We start from the raw sequence: 20,720 nt of genomic DNA, 5'->3' as shown, positions 1-20,720 counted from the left end.
CATTGGCTGATTGGTCCAGCAATGAAGGCTCCTGGCTTTATAAGGGAGGCTGAAACCAACCTCCAGTGCTCCACTCTCTTCCTGCTCCCAACTGATGTGTGTCTGAGGACACTTTTTTTTTCTTTTGTTAATCTTTTTTTGTATTCATTTTGTAATTATTTGTCTTGAAAAGCAGTCCAATGTTTCTTGTTAGTAGGGGTGAGAAGCCATGTTGTTTTGATAGTTTTCTCCTGTTTTTGCTTAGAAGCTTAAGTAAGACCACTGTTGTTTGGTTGTTTTATTTGAGCACTAGGTAAGAATAGGGATTTGGGTAGATTGTTTTGTTTGTTATTGTGGCCTCTTTCTCACCCTGAAGTTTTATTTAACAATAATAAACTTGTTTTTTTTTTTTTGGACTGCATACCTGTAAGTCTGGTCATCCTTGGGAGTGGGGAGCGGGGGAGTCATTTTTATGTTATGCCTTGGTTCACCCCTAGGCCCGGTCATAACACCCTTTCTCTCCAAAGCATATCTCCACCTCTCCAGACTAGACTCAACTTGCTCTCTACTCTCACTGCAGATCACAATGTCATCTGCAAACATCATAGTCCATGGGGACTCCTGTCTTTTCTCATCCATCAACCTGTCCATCACCACTGCAAACAAGAAAGGACTCAGAGCTGATCCTTGGTGTAATCCCACCTCCACTTTGAATGAGTCTGTCATTCCTACTGCACATCTCACCGCTCTCACACTATTCTTGTACATGTCCTGTACTACCCTAACATACTGTACTTCTCTACCACTCCAGACTTCCTCATACAATACCACAGCTCTTCTCTTGGCACCCTATCATAAGCTTTTTTTTAAGTCCACAAACACACAATGTAACTCTTTCTGGCCTTCTCTGTACTTCAACAGTATTCTCAGAGCAAACATTGCATCTGTAGTGCTCTTTCTCGGCATGAAACCATATTGCTGCTCATAGATCTTCACCTGTTTTCTAAGCCTAGTTTCAACTACTCTTTCCCATAAGTTCATGCTGTGGCTGATCAACTTTATGCCTCTGTAGTTACTACAGCTCTGCACATCACCCTTGTTCTTGAAAATAGGAAGCAGCACACCAGTCTCCACTCCTCAGGCATCCTCTCACTTTCCAAGATTTTATTAAACATTCTGGTTAGAAACTCCACTGCTATCTCTTCTAGACACTTCCATGCCTCCACTGGAATGTCATCTGGACCAACTACCTTTCCACTCTTCTTCCTCTTCATAGCAGCCTTCACTTCTTCCTTACTAATCTCTTGTATTTCCTGACTTACTCTCACCACATCATCCAGGCCTTTTCTCTTGCTCATTTTCTTCATTCATCAGCTCTTCAAAATATTCCCTCCACCTTCTCAGCACACACCTCCTCACTTGTCAGCACATTACCATGTGAATTTTTTACCACCCTAACCTGCTGCACATCCTTTCCAGCTCTGTCCTTTTTGTCTGACCAATCGGTACAAGTCCTTTTCTCCTTCCTTATTATTCAACTTCTTGTACAGCTTGCAATATGCCTTTTCCTTCACTTTTGCCACTTCTCTTTTTGCCTTACACCGCATCTACTTGTACTCCTGTCTACTTTCTTCATCTCTCTGACTATCCCAAAACTTTTTCGCCAACCTCTTTCTCCTTATGCTTTCCTGGACCTCTTCATTCCACCACCAAGTCTCCTTGTCTTCCTTTCACTGTCCGCATGTCATACCCAGTACTTGCCTAACTGTCTCCCTCACCACATCTGCAGTACTTTTTCCAGTTGTCCAAAACTGCTTCCCCTCAAACCAGTGCTTCTCTCACCTGCTCGCTAAATTTCACACAACAGTCTTCCTCCTTCAGCTTCCACCATCTCATCCTTTGAGCTCTCACTCTCTTCTTCTTCTTCTTTACCTCTAAAGTCATCCTCCAAACAACCATCCTATGCTGTTAACAACACTCTCTCCTGTCACGACCTACAGTCTGTGATTTCTTTTAGCTTGCATCTCCTATAAAGAATGTAGTTTACCTGTGTGCACCTTCCTCCACTCTTATATGTTACCCTGTGCTCCTTCCTTTCTTAAAGTAGGTGTTCACCACATCCATTTCCATCCTTTTTGCAAAATTAACTACCATCTGTCCTTCCCCATTCCTATCCTGAATACCATATCTACCCATTACTTCCTCATCACCTCTGTTCCCTTCACCAACATGCCAATTGAAGTCTGCTCCTATGACCAGTCTTTCATGCTTGGGCACACTCTCCACCACCTCAGCTAAACACACTCCAGAAATCTTCTTTCTCCTCATCTCACAACCTACCTGTGGGGCATATGCACTGATGATATTCATCATCACCCCTTCAATTTCCAACTTCACAACTCATCACCCTGTCAGACACTCAGTGAACCTCCACACACTTTAACATACTCTTCCTTTAAAATGACCCCAACACCCTTTCTCTTCCTGTCCTCACCATGGTACAACAACTTGTACCCACCGCCGATGCTCCTGCTCTTACTTCCCTTCCACTTGGTCTCTTGCACACACATATGTCTACCTATCTCCTCTTCATCATATCAGCCAGCTCTCTCCCTTTACCATTCATACTACCAACATTCAAAGTCCCCACTCTCATTTCCACCCTTCTATTTTCTTCTTCTCCCGCTGTTTGTGGAAACGTTCTCCTCCTCTTCCTCGTCATCTTCAACCCAGCACTAGTGCAATTTCCACCGGCACCTTGTTGGGCAACAGCACCGGTGGCGGACGTTGTTAACCCAGGCCTCGATCGATCCAGCATGTAAATTCGATTCTTAGTCTGCATTGTTGGGATTGGCTTGTTTTATGCCGGATGCCCTTCCTGACACAACCCTCCTCATTTTTCCGGGCTTGGGACCGGCACTCAGAATGTACTGGCTGTACACCCCATGTGGCTGAGTTATATCTTTTAATGTTGAATAATGCACTAATTCTGAAGTTTTGTAACAAACACAGACAGATGGCATTCTGAGTAAAATGTGCCTCTGCTCACACTGATTGGATGATTCATTCTATGTAAACAAACACGTTAATGTGAAGTGTGTCATGTGCTGGTGTTTACAGATAAATGTGCTTTTGTAAAATATGCCAATTTTTATTTGTAAAAAAAGGCATTTCAAAAAAAAGCCAAGTTGTAATTAGATAATCGTCTGATATAGCCGGTGTCAAAATAAATAGAACACTGCCATTTGCTCTATTGCCGTATCCCATAATCCCTTGCACGCAGAGAGTCGCTGCAGTCAAACAACATACTATAGAGAATCCACATGATGACAATTGTAAATTAATATTATACTACAAAAATGTATTTTTTTATGCTTTACATCACGTTAATAAGAAACTGCGTGCATGATACCCTGAAAACTTGCTAAAACAATTATAACAAATAATCCGTGTCTGCTACATTTAATCTGCGTGGAATTTAATAAACGCAAACCGAATTTCAGGCATCTTATATATATTAGTCTGGAACAAAGAGGACAAACAGTGTTGTAAAGAACAATAATCAAGACGTTAAAGAGCAAACTTCACTTTCCCCCAGAACGACACGATCAGGAAGCGAGTGTAGCTCACAGCAGCTCCCATTGAAAATAACGAAGAGACAGCTTTTATGTAAACATGGGAGAATCACATCCCATGTTTACATAAAACAAACGCAATAACATCTATAAACCCACAGAATATATTCATGAGAGTTTTAGGCACAATATAAAAATAGTTTTATGTTAATGGTGTTGTCCATGTGCAGCGGTTAAAGTGCAGCCTGACCAGAGCGTCTCAATGCAGTTCTCAAATTTTTTATTTTTTTTTTGCTGGTTTTTTTTTTTTGTTACTTTGATGTTGAGAGTTTTTGTAAATTAAATTGAAAAAAAAGCTTCTGTTTAGGTTTTGCTTCTGGAAACACAAGTCCGACGTGTGGTTTTTGAACGTACAATGAGTACAGTTATTGAAAATATCAGCCCAGCTTCAGTTTGAATACTGCCATGAACACTACTGGCCAGTAGATGGCAGTAGAGACCTTGAAAACTTGCAAACACAAAATTCCAGATAATTTTTGTTGCTACTTGCTACGTTTAAGATGCGTGGAATTTAATAAAAGTAAACACAATAAAAACATCTATAAACCCCAGAGAATATATTCACGTGAGTTTTAGGCACTAGAGTTTAATGCTGTTGTCCTGATCAGAGTGTCTGAAATGCATTTCTCCTGTCGTGAAAGTACTGAGATTACCGTACTGAGATTACCCTACCCATAATGCACCTGGACACAGCATGCTCCACACTAAAACCTTAAAAATTAGTGCATTACTTTAAAACTAAAACATATATCTGATATTTTCACTTCATGAAACTTCAGGAGTGACGTTAATTTAAATAAATTGTCCGAAATACGTTTGGCTAAAATTTGAACCATAAGTTACAAATGTATGCCTCTGGATGACTTGGGTGATATTGGCCGCGTATCAGTATGGGGTTAAAAAATTATTTTTTGTGACCAGTTTTGCGCTCCTCTGTTTGCAGAGGATAGAACTACACATCTGTTCACTTTTATTTACCACGTTAACGGTCTAAAAGTTATTGGACAAAAATTTATCAGAAGGTAATTAGTCCGATAATGATTTTCAAAGTTATCTGAAAAGATAATCTGATAATGAAAACTTTATCTTCAATAATTATTGGTTATCGGAACTGTACCCACCACTTTTGCAGTGTGTCTAAGGCTTTGCACGCAGTCTGTGAATTTGCAGCAGACATGTTATTAAAATATATTGCTGCGAGGGACTTCCGGTCGGCGGCAAGCAAATGGACGCTTAATACAGGGCTCTCGCCAAGAAATCATAAACTCATCCCCAAATCTGAGAATACTCGAAATTCAACATTAAAGGACAAGTGGGGATGAGCGGGAACAAAAAAGAGGAAGACGACCAAAACAGAGACCTCAGAACAGAGCCGAAAACGATTCAGAAACAGAGGAAGAAGGTACCACTCGAGAGGACAAGCTAATGGCTAATGCTAAGGGAGCTAAGCTAACAACTAGTACGTGGCAGGACGGGCTGTACAGCATAACAAAAGAAATACGAGAGCTTAACAAGAAATGAAGAGTGACTTTGTGACGCTCAAAAACGAAGTCAAGTCAGATTTAAAGCAGGAATTCAGTACGTTTAAAGAACAGGTCGACCAGAAGCTGTCGGAAAGCACGAAAGAACTCTTAGAGCAGAAAACAAGCTCTAGAAGAGGCGCAAAACCGGATCGAAGAACTGGAAGAATGGAGTACTGAGTTAAAACAAGCCCTCCTCACGGCTTTGGAAACGCAACGGGATATGAAAGAGAAGTTAACTGACTTAGAAGGAAGATCAAGGAGAAATAACATTTGAATCTTCGGGGTACCAGAGGGAGCGGAGGGGGACTCAGTCCACCGCTACGTGGAGAAAATGCTGCGGAAGGAATTGGAGCTACCAGATGAGACCCGTCCCGCAATTCAACGAGCACACAGGGCAATAGCTGGACGTCCTGGACCTGGAGCAACACCTAGGTCTATCATTGTGAACTTTTTGGAATTTGACACCAAAGAGTCCCTTCTCAAGAAAGCATGGAAGAAACGAATACAAGTGAACAACAAACCACTGTTTTTTGATCATGACTACCCCAACGAGGTAGTTAAAAAACGTAAAGCATACAGTGGCATCAAAAAGGTATTGAAGACACACAGTGTTAAATTCCAAACACCACTAACAAAAATCAGAATCCATTGGCAAAACAGGAAAAAAACCTATGCCAGCCCACAGGAGGCAGCAAAGGAGATGCGGGAGAGAGGGCTTGACGTGGAGATGGGAGAAGAACAAGAGGAGGCATTCAACAACAGGATCAAAGAAGTGTTTCCATGGGAGAGGAACCAGGAGTCATCTGCGAGAAGAGGAGCCAGTCAGAGAGCAAAGGAGAGGCTCCAGGAGTTTCGAAGATGAGGTGAAACAAATAAAGGGAGGTAGTTGTAAATAGACATTGTCAACACAAGTACCACGGACAAAAATATATATATATATATATTTAATACGAGGTTCCAGTATAAGTAGAGTGCTATGTTTGGGAGTAAACATTATTATTATTTCTTTATATCAACCTTGATTTGTGTATCTTACTTATTTTTGTCTCGTCCTTACTTGAAAATCATTAACCCAACAAACCTGTTTTTATTTATATCGGATAGATATTCTGGATAAGCTACAACCTACCTCCCTAGCTAAACCGTCGTCGTTAACACCAATTTTGGCGAGACTATCAAAAACTGTTGGACTAGTGTAGAATGAAGGGGAGACTCATTCACGAGTCCATCTCCACAGCTTACAGAGGGCCCTCCTTCTCCAGGAGGTTTTACCCCTCCACCACCAACGGGACATTGGGACCAGATGAAGGTCCTTGGACTTACCGGATACAGGTTCTCAACCGTTCTTTTCAGGTTCTTGTTCATATTATTAAATGTGTTCTTCGTGGCAATGTGAAAAACAAGAATCCTTTTTTGTTAAGATGCAAATTAATCCTTTGAATATAATATCACTCAACATAAATGGATTGAATAATCCAAAAAAAAAAAGAAAAAAGGCTCTCACTAAGTTTAAAAAAGAAAAAGCCGATGTAATCTACTTACAAGAAACTCATCTCTCTGACAAGGAGCATGGAAAATTAAAAACTATGGGCTACAGAAATACTTTTTATAGTTCATTTAAAGGAAGTAGTAAAAAGGGAGTCGCAATCTTAATCTCTAATAAAATCAAATTTGAATGCATAAAAGAAGTAAAAGATAAGGAAGGCAGATATATTATGATTAAAGGGAGGTTAGAAGAAGAACTGGTTACATTATTTAATATATATGCTCCCCCCAGAGTCAGATAAATCTTTCTATAATTGGTATTGATATCATTTCCCAGGAGTCTGATGGCATATTAATTAGTGGAGGTGATCTAAATATTGTTTTGAACCACTTTTTGGACACTACTAGCAAGACAAAAGGTAGCAAAACCAATATAGCACACTACATAAATACTACTTTGAAAGAATTGGGAATAATAGATGTCTGGAGAGAATCCCCACCCGTTGAAAAAGGACTACACATTTATTCAAGAGCCCACATTTGACCTACATGAGAATAGATTATTTCTTAATGAATCAAGAAGATAGAGTTCAGAATAGTAGAATGCAAGATAGGCACAGCTGACCTGTCTGACCATTGCTCACTATACCTGACCGTAAACTTAAATAGGAGAACCAGATCACAAATTGGAGATTGAACATTGGATTGCTAAATGATAAAGAATTAGTGGAAAAAATAAGAAAAGAATCGAAATATATAGAAATGAAAATGACCAGGGAGGAATAGATCCCACAATATTGTGGGATGCTATGAAGGCAGTAATACGCGGTAAACTAATATCAATAGCTTCATACAATAAAAAACAAAAACTGAAGGAGTACCAGGAAACTGTGAAGGAATTACAAAAACTCGAAGAATTGCACAAGAAGATAAACGACACAAACACATTGTTAAAAATCAAGGAAGCTAGAACTAAGATTGATAATATACTAACAATGGAAGTGGAAAAAAAAATCAGATTTCTAAAACAGACTTACTATGAAGGAGGTCCGAAAGCAACTAAATCATTGGCGAGGCAATTAAGAAACAAACAACAGCTTAGTACAATTTTAAAAATTAGAGACCCTATATCAAAAAGCACTAAAGTTTAAACCAGAAGAGATCGAGAGGGCATTTGAAGAATATTATACAAATTTATATAAACAACCCAGAGCTGCCGACAATGAGACAATTAAAATATTTCTAAATTCATTAGATCTTCCAAATATAGGAAATTCACAAAATACTAAAATTTGCTCTGAGATTACAGAGAAAGAATTAGAAGATGCAGTTAAAAGAATGAAACCTAATAAGACTCTGGGGACTGATGGATTTCCCATGGAATGGTATAAGATCTTCAAAAAAGAACTTAATCCAATGATGTTAGCATCATTTAATCAAACACTAAAGAATGGGAAACTTCCTCCATCATGGAATCAATCAATCAATCAATCAATTTTTATATAGCACCAATCACAACAACAGTTGCCCCAAGGCGCTTTATATTGTAAGGCAAGGCCATACAATAATTATGTAAAAACCCCAACGGTCAAAACGACCCCCTGTGAGCAAGCACTTGGCTACAGTGGGAAGGAAAAACTCCCTTTTACAGGAAGAAACCTCCAGCAGAACCAGGCTCAGGGAGGGGCAGTCTTCTGCTGGGACTGGTTGGGGCTGAGGGAGAGAACCAGGAAAAAGACATGCTGTGGAGGGGAGCAGAGATCGATCACTAATGATTAAATGCAGAGTGCTGCATACAGAGCAAAAAGAGAAAGAAACAGTGCATCATGGGAACCCCCCAGCAGTCTACGTCTATAGCAGCATAACTAAGGGATGGTTCAGGGTCACCTGATCCAGCCCTAACTATAAGCTTTAGCAAAAAGGAAAGTTTTAAGCCTAATCTTAAAAGTAGAGAGGGTGTCTGTCTCCCTGATCTGAATTGGGAGCTGATTCCACAGGAGAGGAGCCTGAAAGCTGAAGGCTCTGCCTCCCATTCTACTCTTACAAACCCTAGGAACTACAAGTAAGCCTGCAGTCTGAGAGCGAAGCGCTCTATTGGGGTGATATGGTACTACAAGGTCCCTAAGATAAGATGGGACCTGATTATTCAAAACCTTATAAGTAAGAAGAAGAATTTTAAATTCTATTCTAGTATTAACAGGAAGCCAATGAAGAGAGGCCAATATGGGTGAGATATGCTCTCTCCTTCTAGTCCCTGTTAGTACTCTAGCTGCAGCATTTTGAATTAACTGAAGGCTTTTTAGGGAACTTTTAGGACAACCTGATAATAATGAATTACAATAGTCCAGCCTAGAGGAAATAAATGCATGAATTAGTTTTTCAGCATCACTCTGAGACAAGACCTTTCTAATTTTAGAGATATTGCGTAAATGCAAAAAAGCAGTCCTACATATTTGTTTAATATGCGCTTTGAATGACATATCCTGATCAAAAATGACTCCACGATTTCTCACAGTATTACTAGAGGTCAGGGTAATGCCATCCAGAGTAAGGATCTGGTTAGACACCATGTTTCTAAGATTTGTGGGGCCAAGTAAAATAACTTCAGTTTTATCTGAGTTTAAAAGCAGGAAATTAGAGGTCATCCATGTCTTTATGTCTGTAAGACAATCCTGCAGTTTAGCTAATTGGTGTGTGTCCTCTGGCTTCATGGATAGATAAAGCTGGGTATCATCTGCGTAACAATGAAAATTTAAGCAATACCGTCTAATAATACTGCCTAAGGGAAGCATGTATAAAGTGAATAAATTGGTCCTAGCACAGAACCTTGTGGAACTCCATAATTAACTTTAGTCTGTGAAGAAGATTCCCCATTTACATGAACAAATTGTAATCTATTAGACAAATATGATTCAAACCACCGCAGCGCAGTGCCTTTAATACCTATGGCATGGAATGAGGCCACAATCACGGTCATACCCAAGGAAGACAAAAATAGAGAATACTGCGAAAACTATAGACCAATATCAATACTAAATTGCGATTACAAAATATATTCATCAATTATATCTAATAGATTCCAAACCTTCATATCAGACATAATAGACGAAGATCAATCTGGCTTTATTAAAGGGCGGCAGACTCATGACAATATTAGGAGGACTCTACATGTAATCGAAGAAATCCAGAAAAAGGAGGAAAGTGCAATATTATTAAGTTTAGATGCCGAAAAGGCTTTTGACATTGTTAGCTGGAGATTTCTGTATCTTTGTCTGGAAAAATTTGGTTTAAATTCACAATCTGTCGCATGTATTCAAACATTATACCAGAATCCTAAAGCAAGAATCAAGATAAATGGTAGTCTCTCGAACTGGTTCAAGCTTGAAAGGTCCACAAGACAAGGCTGTTGCCTCTCCCCTATTCTATTAGCAATATTTATTGAACCCTTGGCCCAAGCAATAAGACAGGCCGAGGAAATAGAGGGAGTTAAAATTACAGAAACTGAACATAAAATTGGATTATTTGCAGACGATGTCTTAATATATTTAAAACGACCAGAAATAAGTCTCCCTAAATTGATGAACATTTTTGACTTTTATGGTCTCTTGTCAGGGTACAAATTAAATAAAATGAAGACTCAAGTTTTGTCTTTTAACTATAGTCCCACAGCAGACATGATTAAACAATACAACTTCAAGTGGGTGAAAGAAACAATCAGTTATCTGGGCATAACAATTACAAACAATCTAACCTATCTGTACAAAATAAACTATATTCCTCTTAATCAGGAAATATACAAAGATATAGAAAGTGGGGAATACTGTTACTCGATATGAATGCAAGAATTGATATAATTAAGATGAATGTACTACCCAGAATTTTGTATCTCTTCCAATGTTTGCCGGTGCCAATACCCACCTCACAATTTGTAGAGTGGGATAAGAAAATCTCAAGATTTATTTGGAATGGGAGGAAACCAAGAATCAAATATTCAACACTTCAAATACCTAAGAAAGAGGGGGGATTGGCACTTCCAAACTTACAAAATTATTATTACGCCGCACAGATGAAATCTTTGATTTGCTGGTGTACCATCGACTGTTCTACTAAATGGAAGGAAATAGAATTGGATACTGAAGGGGGCCGTATAAGAACCATGATAACCAACAAGAAAATGTTTAAAGAAAACGAGAAATATTTAGACTCGCTTACTAAATTCACATTGGAGACCTCGTTCTCAGTAGTTAAAAATACAAGATGGAGAGTGAAATTAAGATCTTTAGTTGGTTGGCATACGATACAAACTTCAAACCAGGAATCATGAACTCAAAATTTAAGGAATGGTCAAACAGAGGCCTGACTATGTTTAGTAAACTAATCAAAAGAGGTGAAATTAAGACCTTTCAGACTCTACAAAGAGAATTTGACTTGGACAAACAAGATTTTATATGTATCTTCAGATTCGGGACTATTACCGCAAGGAAATAAGACCAGGTCTTACAGGGAAAATAAATGCAATTACAGAAGTACTAAGTAACGCATACAAGAATATATCTGGAAAACTAATTTCAAAATTGTATCAAGGCTTGGTAGGTAACAGTAAAACTTCAACATTATACATAAGAGATAAATGGAAAAAAGAACTAAAGACGGAGATAAGTGATGAAATGTGGTATGATATCTGTGTAACACAACAGGACACATCGAGTTCTAAAATGTGGAAAATGTTTTGCTGGAAAAATATTGTACGTTTTTTCATTACTCCAAAGATAAAGAAGAGTTCACTGTCTGTACATCAACCTTGCTGGAGATTGTGTGGAGAGCAGGATGTTAACCACACACATATATTTTGGCATTGTATTAAGTTGACAAGCTACTGGGATAATGTTCGGAAAGAATTAAAAGACATACTGGGATATGAGCTACCCAATACATGTACAGTATTGTATTTAGCATATTTAACAGACATTGCAATCCCAACTAAAGACCAATACTTGGTGAAGATTCTTTTGGCGGCCACGAAAAAAGCAATTACGCAAAAGTGGTACAAGGCCACCACTCCCACCTTGGGCAACTGGAGAGAAATAGTGGATGACATCTACAATATGGAAAGGCTTACATATATCATAAGACTACAGCTACCAAAATGTGAAGAGCTGTGGAAAAAATGGACAGAATTCAAACTTCGGTGATGTAAACTGAGACCTATTTAAGATTGTATTGTGAAAAAATATGTTGTCAATTGTCACATGTCACTTTGTTCTGAGGTGTTATCGTTCTTTTAAAATGTGATTTATGTTATACTGAAAAATAAAAATGATAAGTATAAAAAATATATATATATATATATATATATATATATATATATATATATATATATATATATATATATATATATTGCTGCATGTGCAGGTCATATTTGTTTGTGTTCTCTGTGTTTTAAAGTGTTTTTATTTGCAGGATATTTGCTGATGTAGCTATGTGTTGTTGAATCAATGCAGATGTTTATTGCATTTGTAATTATTTTCTTCTTTTACCAGTGTTGTCCTAATTTTGAAGTGTCGTGACCTCAGTCAGCCAGTGTACATTTAATTCCCACAGGTCAGCAGTTTATGGCCCACTGCCTGCCTCTTTAATATATGCCATTAATTGCAGCTTGCATGGCAATTTTCCTTCTGTACATGACACTACAACTGTACCGTCACATACAGAAAGCACAAAGATGAATGATTTTACTGGCAAATTCTCACACACTTTTACCAAATATTACAAGCATTAAGTCATGATATCACTGCTGTCAGTTAGGATGGGGAATAAAAGTTTTTAAACTGATTATTGCTACAAAACCGCAGGAGAAAACAAAAACACAGACTGAAAAATAAAATCTAAAACTAAAACGCTTACATGATCTCAGAATTTTCAAAGTAGTATAATTGTCATACTGCTGTAAAGCAACTTTTATCTGGCTTTGTGTAAAGTTGAAATGTGATTATTCAGCATATATAGCTCAACAATAAGCGCAATAACACTGTATTACAGGAGACTGAAGAATGACAGCCAAACACTGTTTAAAGTGCATTTGGAAAGTATTTACAGCACTTCGCTTTTTCCACATTTTGTTATGTTACAGCTTTATTCCAAAATGGAAGAAATTCATTTTTCCTCATACACAATTCCCCATAATGACAATGTAGAAAAAAAAATCTTTTGAGACTTTTTTACAAATTAAAAAAAATAAATAAATCTCATGTACATAATTATTCACAGCCTTTGCCATGAAGCTCAAAATTGAGCTCCAGTGCATCCTGTTTCCATTGATCATCTATGAGCTGTTTCTACAGCTTATTTGGAGTCCATCTGTTATAAATTCAGTTGATTGGACATGATTTGAAAAGACACACACCTGTCTACATATAAGGTCCTACAGCATATCAGAGCACAAACCAAGCATGAAGTCAAAGGAATTGTCTGTAGACCTCGTAGACAGGATTGTCTTGAGGCACAAATTTGAGGAAGGGGACAGAAATATTTCTGCTGCTTTAAAGGTCCCAATGAGCATAGTGGCCTCCATCATCTGTAAATGGAAGAAGTTCAGATCCACCAGGACTCTTCCTAGAGCTGGCCACCTGTCTAAACTGAGAAATTGAGGTACAACAGCCTTAGTCAGGGAGGTGACCAAGAACCAGATGGTCACTCTGTCAGAGCTCCAGCATTCCTCTGTAGAGAAAGGAGAACCTTCCAGAAGGACAACCATCTCTGCAGCAATCCACCAATCAGGCCTGTATGGTAGAGTGGCCAGATGGAAGCCACTCGTAAAAGACACATGGCAGCACATCTGGAGTTTGTCAGAAGACAACTGAAGGACTCTCAGACCATGAGAAACAAAATTCTCTGGTGTGATCAGACAAAAATTGAACACTTTGGCATGAATGCCAAGTGTCATGTTTGGAGGAAACCAGGCACCATCCCTACAGTGAAGCATGGTGGTGGCAGCATCATGCTGTGAGGATGTTTTTCAGCAGCAGGAACTGCGAGACTAGTCAGGATTGAGGGAAAGATTAATGCAGCAATGTACAGAGACATCCTGGATGAAAACCTGCACCAGACCACCCCTTACCACAGATTTTGGTGACAGTTCATCTTTCAGCAGGACAATGAGCCTAAGCACACAGCCAAGATATCAAAGGAGTTGCTTCAGGACAACTCTGTGAATGTCCTTGAGCTCAGACCTGAATCTGATTGAACATCCCTGGAGACATCTGAAAATGTCTGTGCACCGACACTCCCCATCCAACCTGATGGAGCTTGAGAGGTGCTGCAAAGAGGAATGGGCAACACTGCCCCAAGATAGGTGCACCAAGCTCATGGCATCATATTCAAGAACACTTGAGGCTGTAATTGCTGCCAAAGGTGCATCAACAAAGTATTGAGCAAAAGGTGCAAATACGTATGTACAAACTAAGTATGTACGTGTGATTTCATAAGTTGTTATTTTTTTATTTTTTTATTTGCAAAAATTAAAAAAAAAAACTTTTTTCATGTTGTCATAATGGGGTTCTGTGTGTAGAATTTTGAGGGTAAGAATGAATTTACTCCATTTTGTAATAAGGCTGTAACATAACAAAATGTGCAAAAAGTGAAGCACTGTGAATACTTTCTGGATGTACCGTACAACACCATGCAAATATCTTAGGCACAGTTTTTTTTTTTAAATCATAAAGCAAGGATGGAGTTAGAAGTGTAATTACATCCATTAAGGATGTAATAAAATCATCAGCCTTTATTTATTTATTGATCCAGATCAGTGGTGGCGCCGGGGGGGGGCTTGGGGGGGAGGCTTAAGACAACCCAATAATGAGCCAAGCCTCCCCTCAGCCCCCCCAATAAAATTCTGTCAATAATGTGAATAGCGACTGACATATTTGTGGCTCTCAACTGCAGTTTTGCGCTGAGAATGTCTCAATATTACATAACTGAGCAAAGTGATGAATGTGTGTGTTCGGTGATCCACCAATTCTGAATCACCCTTCACAAACAGAATTTTCAGTTTTGCAAATAAACATTTATTTGTAAAAACCCACACACGTTACAAATCAGAAATTTGTGTTTGTGGATCACAAAGCATGTGTACAAATCAAAGGATATTTGTAAATCACCCTCTGTGCATTTGCAAGTATTAATGAGAGAAACTTAACACCATACTCCAAAAAATTAGGTTTCCTAAATATGTATTACGGCCACTCTTAAAACTTCACTTATCTTTATTTATACCTATGTGCAAGTTTACTGAACTTGCAATCATTCTAAGTGATATGTGCGTGTGCATTTGTACCACATTTTAGAGGAGCACGGGTGACTAAAACATATACCTTGGTATTTATAAAGCAATTTACTATATATCATTCATGTCAACGACATTTTGTGGAGCCCTCCAACTTTTACCCTAGCTCCCCCTCAGCCCCCCCCCACCCCAACAAAAATTTCCTGGCACCGCCACTGGTCCAGATCCAGATCCAAATTCTGGATCAGGTTTCACTTTATATATATACTTTGAAGGATTACATTAAAACGACTTCATGGATTCTCACAAAATTTGCACTATAGATACATATTGTACTATGGAAGACTCCATGATTTATTTATTTTTTTATATAATCTGGATTCAGATCCATATTTCAGATCTGGGCCGAGCAGGTCGGATCACAGCTGACCCTTCTCACCCTGCACACGGTCTGTTCAAACCACTCCCCTCGGGCAGGAGGCTACGGTCCATCCGGACCAGAACCTCCCGCCATAAGAACAGTTTCTTCCCCTCTGCCGTTAGACTCATGAACTCCTCATAACTCAGTCACCTTAAGCTTAACTCTGTCACTTTATCATTTTATCACGGGTCACTTTAGACAGTGTACTTTGGTTTTTAATTGCACTCCTCCCACTGCACTGTTTTTTCTGTTTCTCTGTTTTTCTGTTGCACACAGCCTTTCATATTTCATATTTCTTTTTTATCTTATATTTTATCTTATTTTGACACATATGTTATATTTTATCTCAGCATTTTATCTCTTCTTAATGTTGCACCATTGTCCCAAAGCAAATTCCTAGTCTGTGAATCCTGTTCACTGGCAATGGCAATAAACTTCTTCTGATTCTGAGATTGATGGACAACAGAAATCTCTGATGGCTTTTGTTTAATAATATAACAGGATTCTGTTTCTGTTTCCATACTTATCTTTTGTGTGTATTTCATACCCTGCAGACTTTTGGCCCTTCACAGTGCACTATGTGCACTTTTATTTCCTCTTTTAGATGACTGGCTGAGCTGATGAAAATAGATAGATAGCTAGATCTTTATTGTCATTGCAGGTTATACAATGAAACTTTCTTGGAACAATTCTGTTTATACAGCATAAATATAAAATAAAATGTAAAATACAGCCACATAGCCCAAGCACATCTCACCAATACACATTCATACCCATAAAACTATAAGATATCCAGTAAATACTTTAAAAATATATGTATTAATAAGGAGCACAGTTTGTGACAGCTATTACAGAGCCTGTTATTGCAATGGGTGCTTTCTGCAGCCTGTCTACACCTCTGGAGAAAATGTTGTTTTGCAAAATGTTTGTGCATGTGCTGGGGGATCTTGGGCGACATGAGAGGAGGTGAAGAGAAGGGGTCCGATATGATGTGTGTGGCCCGTTTGAGGAGACGGTTCATTATACCACTAGATGGTGCCATGACTTCATCATGTCTTTGGAGTTTGAACCAAAGAGTTACTTTGATATAACTTTAACATAATATGTCACATCTGCTGAATTCAATAAACTGCAAGAAAAAGATGGTGATCTATCATTGTTAATAAGTAAAATATTTAACCTTGCTCCAAACAATTCAATCCAATAGCTTCCCCTTAAATTTGTATGCTTTCCATTTATAATAATTGGTTTTTACTGGGTGTGCATGCCTTATTAAAATTAATGTGCATGCATGTATGGCCTATTTTGAAAGCAGAAAAAATAAGACAATAGTCCTGGATTTGAGATTTAAAGTTGTTACGGCCTTTCAAATTTCACAATTTCACAAAACTGGCTAAATTTAGCTTCTATTGAAATCCAAGCATTATAAAGTAAGTTTATTTTTGAAACTTGTTGCAAAATTGCATGTCATTGTAATGAAGAGAACATATTTATCTGGAGGGAACTCCAGAGCAAATATTTTCTTTTCCTTTGTTGCAGTCATGCAGACGAGCTGCAGAAGGAAGCGCGTGTGAGCACGCGTGAGGTTTTGAGATTACTTGCGACCTGAGCCATTTGCTTGTTCAAGGGGTGTGCACGCTAACATCCATAGGATGTCTTTTAAATCATTTCAGCTGTGTTATCTGGTTTCAGAAACAGTGTTTTTAGATTTAGAAGGATTTATTTCTCGCTACCTTTTACAAAATATATGAGAAAGATATTAGAATTATACAGAAATATGCTGTTTCAAAGCATTTTCCACGATTTTGTTTTATTTTGTTTAAGCAATCAGTGTGACAGCGGCCAGCAGAAGTCGCTGTGCATATGGTAGTCAATAGGCCTCACTCCTTGACAGCCTAAGGATACTCTGGCCACTCAGGCCAGAGCTCAGATCAGTGTGTCCGCCTCCCATGCCGGAGATCGTGAGTTAGCATCCCGAGGGGAGAGAATGGAAGGAGTCAAAAACACAACCCAGAGCAAGCCGTTACATCAGCTGACATCATGCCGCCTTTATATACTCCAATTGGCTGTCACCGTGTGACCTATGACATCGTTACCAAATATAGGTCATGGTGTCTGATCACTTCAATTTCTCCCCTTCAGGGGTAGAAATTGTAAACTGTTTTCAGAAAGAGCAAATTTTGGTCATATTGGCAATATCGTATTATGAATCCCTTATTTAAATGCTAAGGAATAAAACTGTAGTGGTGCCAAAGAAAATTTGTTTGACTTAAAATAAAAAAAATAATAATAATTCAAAGGCAATACAGCTTTAACATTAACAGCCTCTCAAAAGCAGCATTATTTCATGTACCTTAGTCCTACACTTTTAAAATAATTGTAGTAAATACTTTTTCCTCACCTTGTTTCTACCACAAGTACATCACTTGAGTGGCACTGAATACTACACACTAGAAATACTTTACTACTATTTTATTTAACTTTTATTAATACTATCTTATTAACTCATCCGAATGAAAAGGAAGGAGTTTGATTGCTTTTGGCTGCCAATGAATATATATTAGCAGACTACAACATTAGCTGCCTTAGCTGAAGAGGTAACTTTCAAGCAAGCTATTTTTAATGTACTGTAGCTATTTCAGCCATTTGTCAGATAAAAATGAGCAATTTGTTAATTACTATACCTTTTTATACAGTTACTATAATTGTGATATGCTTGATTCATATGTTTTAATATGAATATGGTTGTTTAAAAAAGCGAATTTTTTCTTTTGTGCCACTGGGTTTTTTTTAAGATTTAAGTCATAAAAATAATTTTCATTGGCACCACTATAATTTTATTCCTTAGTATTTAGATAATGGATTCATAATATGATATTGGCAATATAATAAAAATGCATGCTGTGTGCAAAACAATTTAGAATTTCAACCCCTGAAGGGGAGAAATTCAAAGGATAGATGCTATGGTAGATTTGGAAGTGATTTACAAGAAATCTTATCAATGTTAATGTAAGATGGGTCTTAAAACCTCATGCATGCACACACATGCTTCCTCTTGTAGTTAGTCTGCATGATGGCGATGAAGGAAAAGTCAATATTCACTATGGAATTTTCCCCAAGAAAAATATGTTCTCTTCATTAAAATGAGCTGTAATTGTGCAACATGTTACAAAAATAAACCTACATTACAATGTATGGATTTCAAATTTCTCAGTTTGATGGTGGTGGACGGCTGCTGGGGGATGGGGGCCATGGTCTCTGTGGGGGGGGTCCCACTCTCCGTTGGGTGGTCTCCTGATCTTGGGGTTTACTGTTTGGGATGGGGTCTGGGGGGGTGGATGAGGAGCTGGGGTGGGGTAATGGGGGTCCTGGTGGCTGTGTTGGGTGAGTCTCGGGTGTTGGGAGAGTCTTGTGTGTTTCCCGGCTCGGGGGTTTTGGTCCCGCCCCTTGCCTGGGAGCCAGATCTCGTTGGCACAGTGGTCCCTGTCCAGGCTTGGGGTTCGAACGTGCTGGCTCCTTGGCCCCTCATCAGCGCCGCTGCTTGTTCCTCCTTTGGGGGTTGTGGCCCGTGTGGTGCAGTCTGGGGCATCCTCTTTTGTGGACCTATGCTGGTGCCCTGTGTACTTCTCCTTGTGTATGGAGTTGATTCCTGTGTCTCTGTGTGTCTGTGTGTGTGTGTGTGTGTGGGGGGGGGGGGGGCTCTGCATCCTGGACCCCTTTCCATCGAGCTGCATGCAATCACCCATGTGGCTCCTGGCATGCCGGAGTGGTCCACGTCATATGGTAAGGTTCTGTACTTTTGTCTTGGCCCAACACACCAGCCACATTATTGATCAGATATTTAGCTGTGATCTGGGTCTCTGTGTGTGGATGGTCACCACAATTCGGTTTTGGGTGTTCCCAAGGGGATCAAAACTCTGGTATCCTGGTAATGGATGCCCATTAAATAGACAACAGACTGTTGCTGTTACTGCTTATTTATGTGTGGTTGTTTGTTGTATGTTGTGTTGTTGTATGTTGTGTTGTTGGGGTTCCTCCTCCTTGGTGTCTCACATTTTTCATCGCAGTTATTACTGTCACCACTTGTCTTTCATTCTTGTCTGTCTTCATGTTGTTTTGGTGGTCAGCCCTTCCTGATAGAAGTTATCTGTTAGCTTGAAATAAAATGTTATAGGCTGATCAGGAAGGCCAGATGAAGGTCACACATGCACTACATGCTACGTCAGTTAATGGAGGAGATACTGACCTGAAGAAGTGTCGATTCCATCGCCGTGCTGCAGCAGGCCGACAGAGATCAGACTGATGAGAAACAATCTGACAGCTGATTGTACAGCCAGCATCGATCCTAGTGGCCTGACAAACCTTTAAAGATGCCGATCTAATCCTGGAACACAGACACAATTGAAGCTTGATTCCAACTATTTAAATGACAAAAATTACAGCATGATATATACTTCAAATGTGGAATATGCAAGTGGAGGACAGGAAACTACAGTTGAGATGATTAAAAAATAAGCTACAACAGAATGAAATAAAATAATTCAAGCTTGGTGAGTGTTAACAGCAACTGTTTGATTAATTTACATTCCGTCCACAAACAAAATTTTACGGACTATGGAAAACCACCATCCAGGACATTTAGAAACCTGCAGGCTGACATGGAGGATTCTGGAATAGTATCTTCAACCTGTAGCAGGCTCTTCACACTAAACCAAGCAGGGCTCCAGGGGTGTAAAGACGGCACAATAACTGTAAGTCTAATGTCTGCTAAAACCTTCATAGATAAGCAACAAACCTCATAGGGTAAGGTTTTATGGACAGATTAAAGCAAAGTAGAACATTGTAGGGAATCCAGAGCTTCAGTTTGTTTCCAGGTGATGAACTGAAGCCCATATAATAAAGAGAATTTCACCCTGCCCACAATAAAACATGGTGGATGTTCTATCATGGTTTAGGGCTGTTGGGAAGCATTGGATATATATCCAAGGAATGATGAAATCAGCCTACCAAAGCATTTCAGAGTGAAATGTATTGGTTGGTGTCCAAACACAGGATTGGAGGTGAAGATCTTGGGTCTTTCAGCAGGACACTGATTCAAACACCTAGTAGCACAAAATAATGATAGAAAATCATCGGGCTGATGGTGTCAGGTTTGTTTTTTAATTACGTATATAGGATGGCATATGTCGACTTTTGTGTGACTTGGCCATGAAATGAGTTATACCAACTCACTGTAAATATGAGCATTTGTTCAAATCTTTCACCACATTGGTAGTGGAAATATTACGATAAACATGCCTTTGGAACATGTATTGCTTGATCTTGACAGAGTACACTACTAATTCTACTTTACACCCTCTGTAAATCCTGCGTGATGTTGGAAGATAGGGTGGCTC

The 20,720-nt window shown here is 38.9% G+C and overlaps 1 protein-coding gene across 3 annotated transcripts in view; it reads right to left on the bottom strand.

Annotated features, from left to right (window-relative positions):
- The window catches only part of LOC117517671 (roundabout homolog 1-like), a 375,114-nt gene extending 355,411 nt beyond the window's left edge, over window positions 1-19,703 (bottom strand). For all 3 annotated transcript variants that reach the window (XM_034178786.1, XM_034178787.1, XM_034178788.1), the window contains exon 1: window positions 19,571-19,703. In XM_034178786.1, coding sequence (XP_034034677.1) covers window positions 19,571-19,664 — 94 coding nt within the window. In that variant the 5' untranslated portion in view covers window positions 19,665-19,703. The remainder of the gene's footprint in view (window positions 1-19,570) is intronic.
- Between the last annotated feature and the right edge of the window lie 1,017 nt (window positions 19,704-20,720).

Source organism: Thalassophryne amazonica, chromosome 9, assembly GCF_902500255.1.
Source record: "Thalassophryne amazonica chromosome 9, fThaAma1.1, whole genome shotgun sequence".
Lineage (NCBI taxonomy): Eukaryota > Metazoa > Chordata > Actinopteri > Batrachoidiformes > Batrachoididae > Thalassophryne > Thalassophryne amazonica.
Note: the sequence above shows the minus strand (reverse complement) of the source record. Positions and strands in the feature narration are given on the sequence as shown.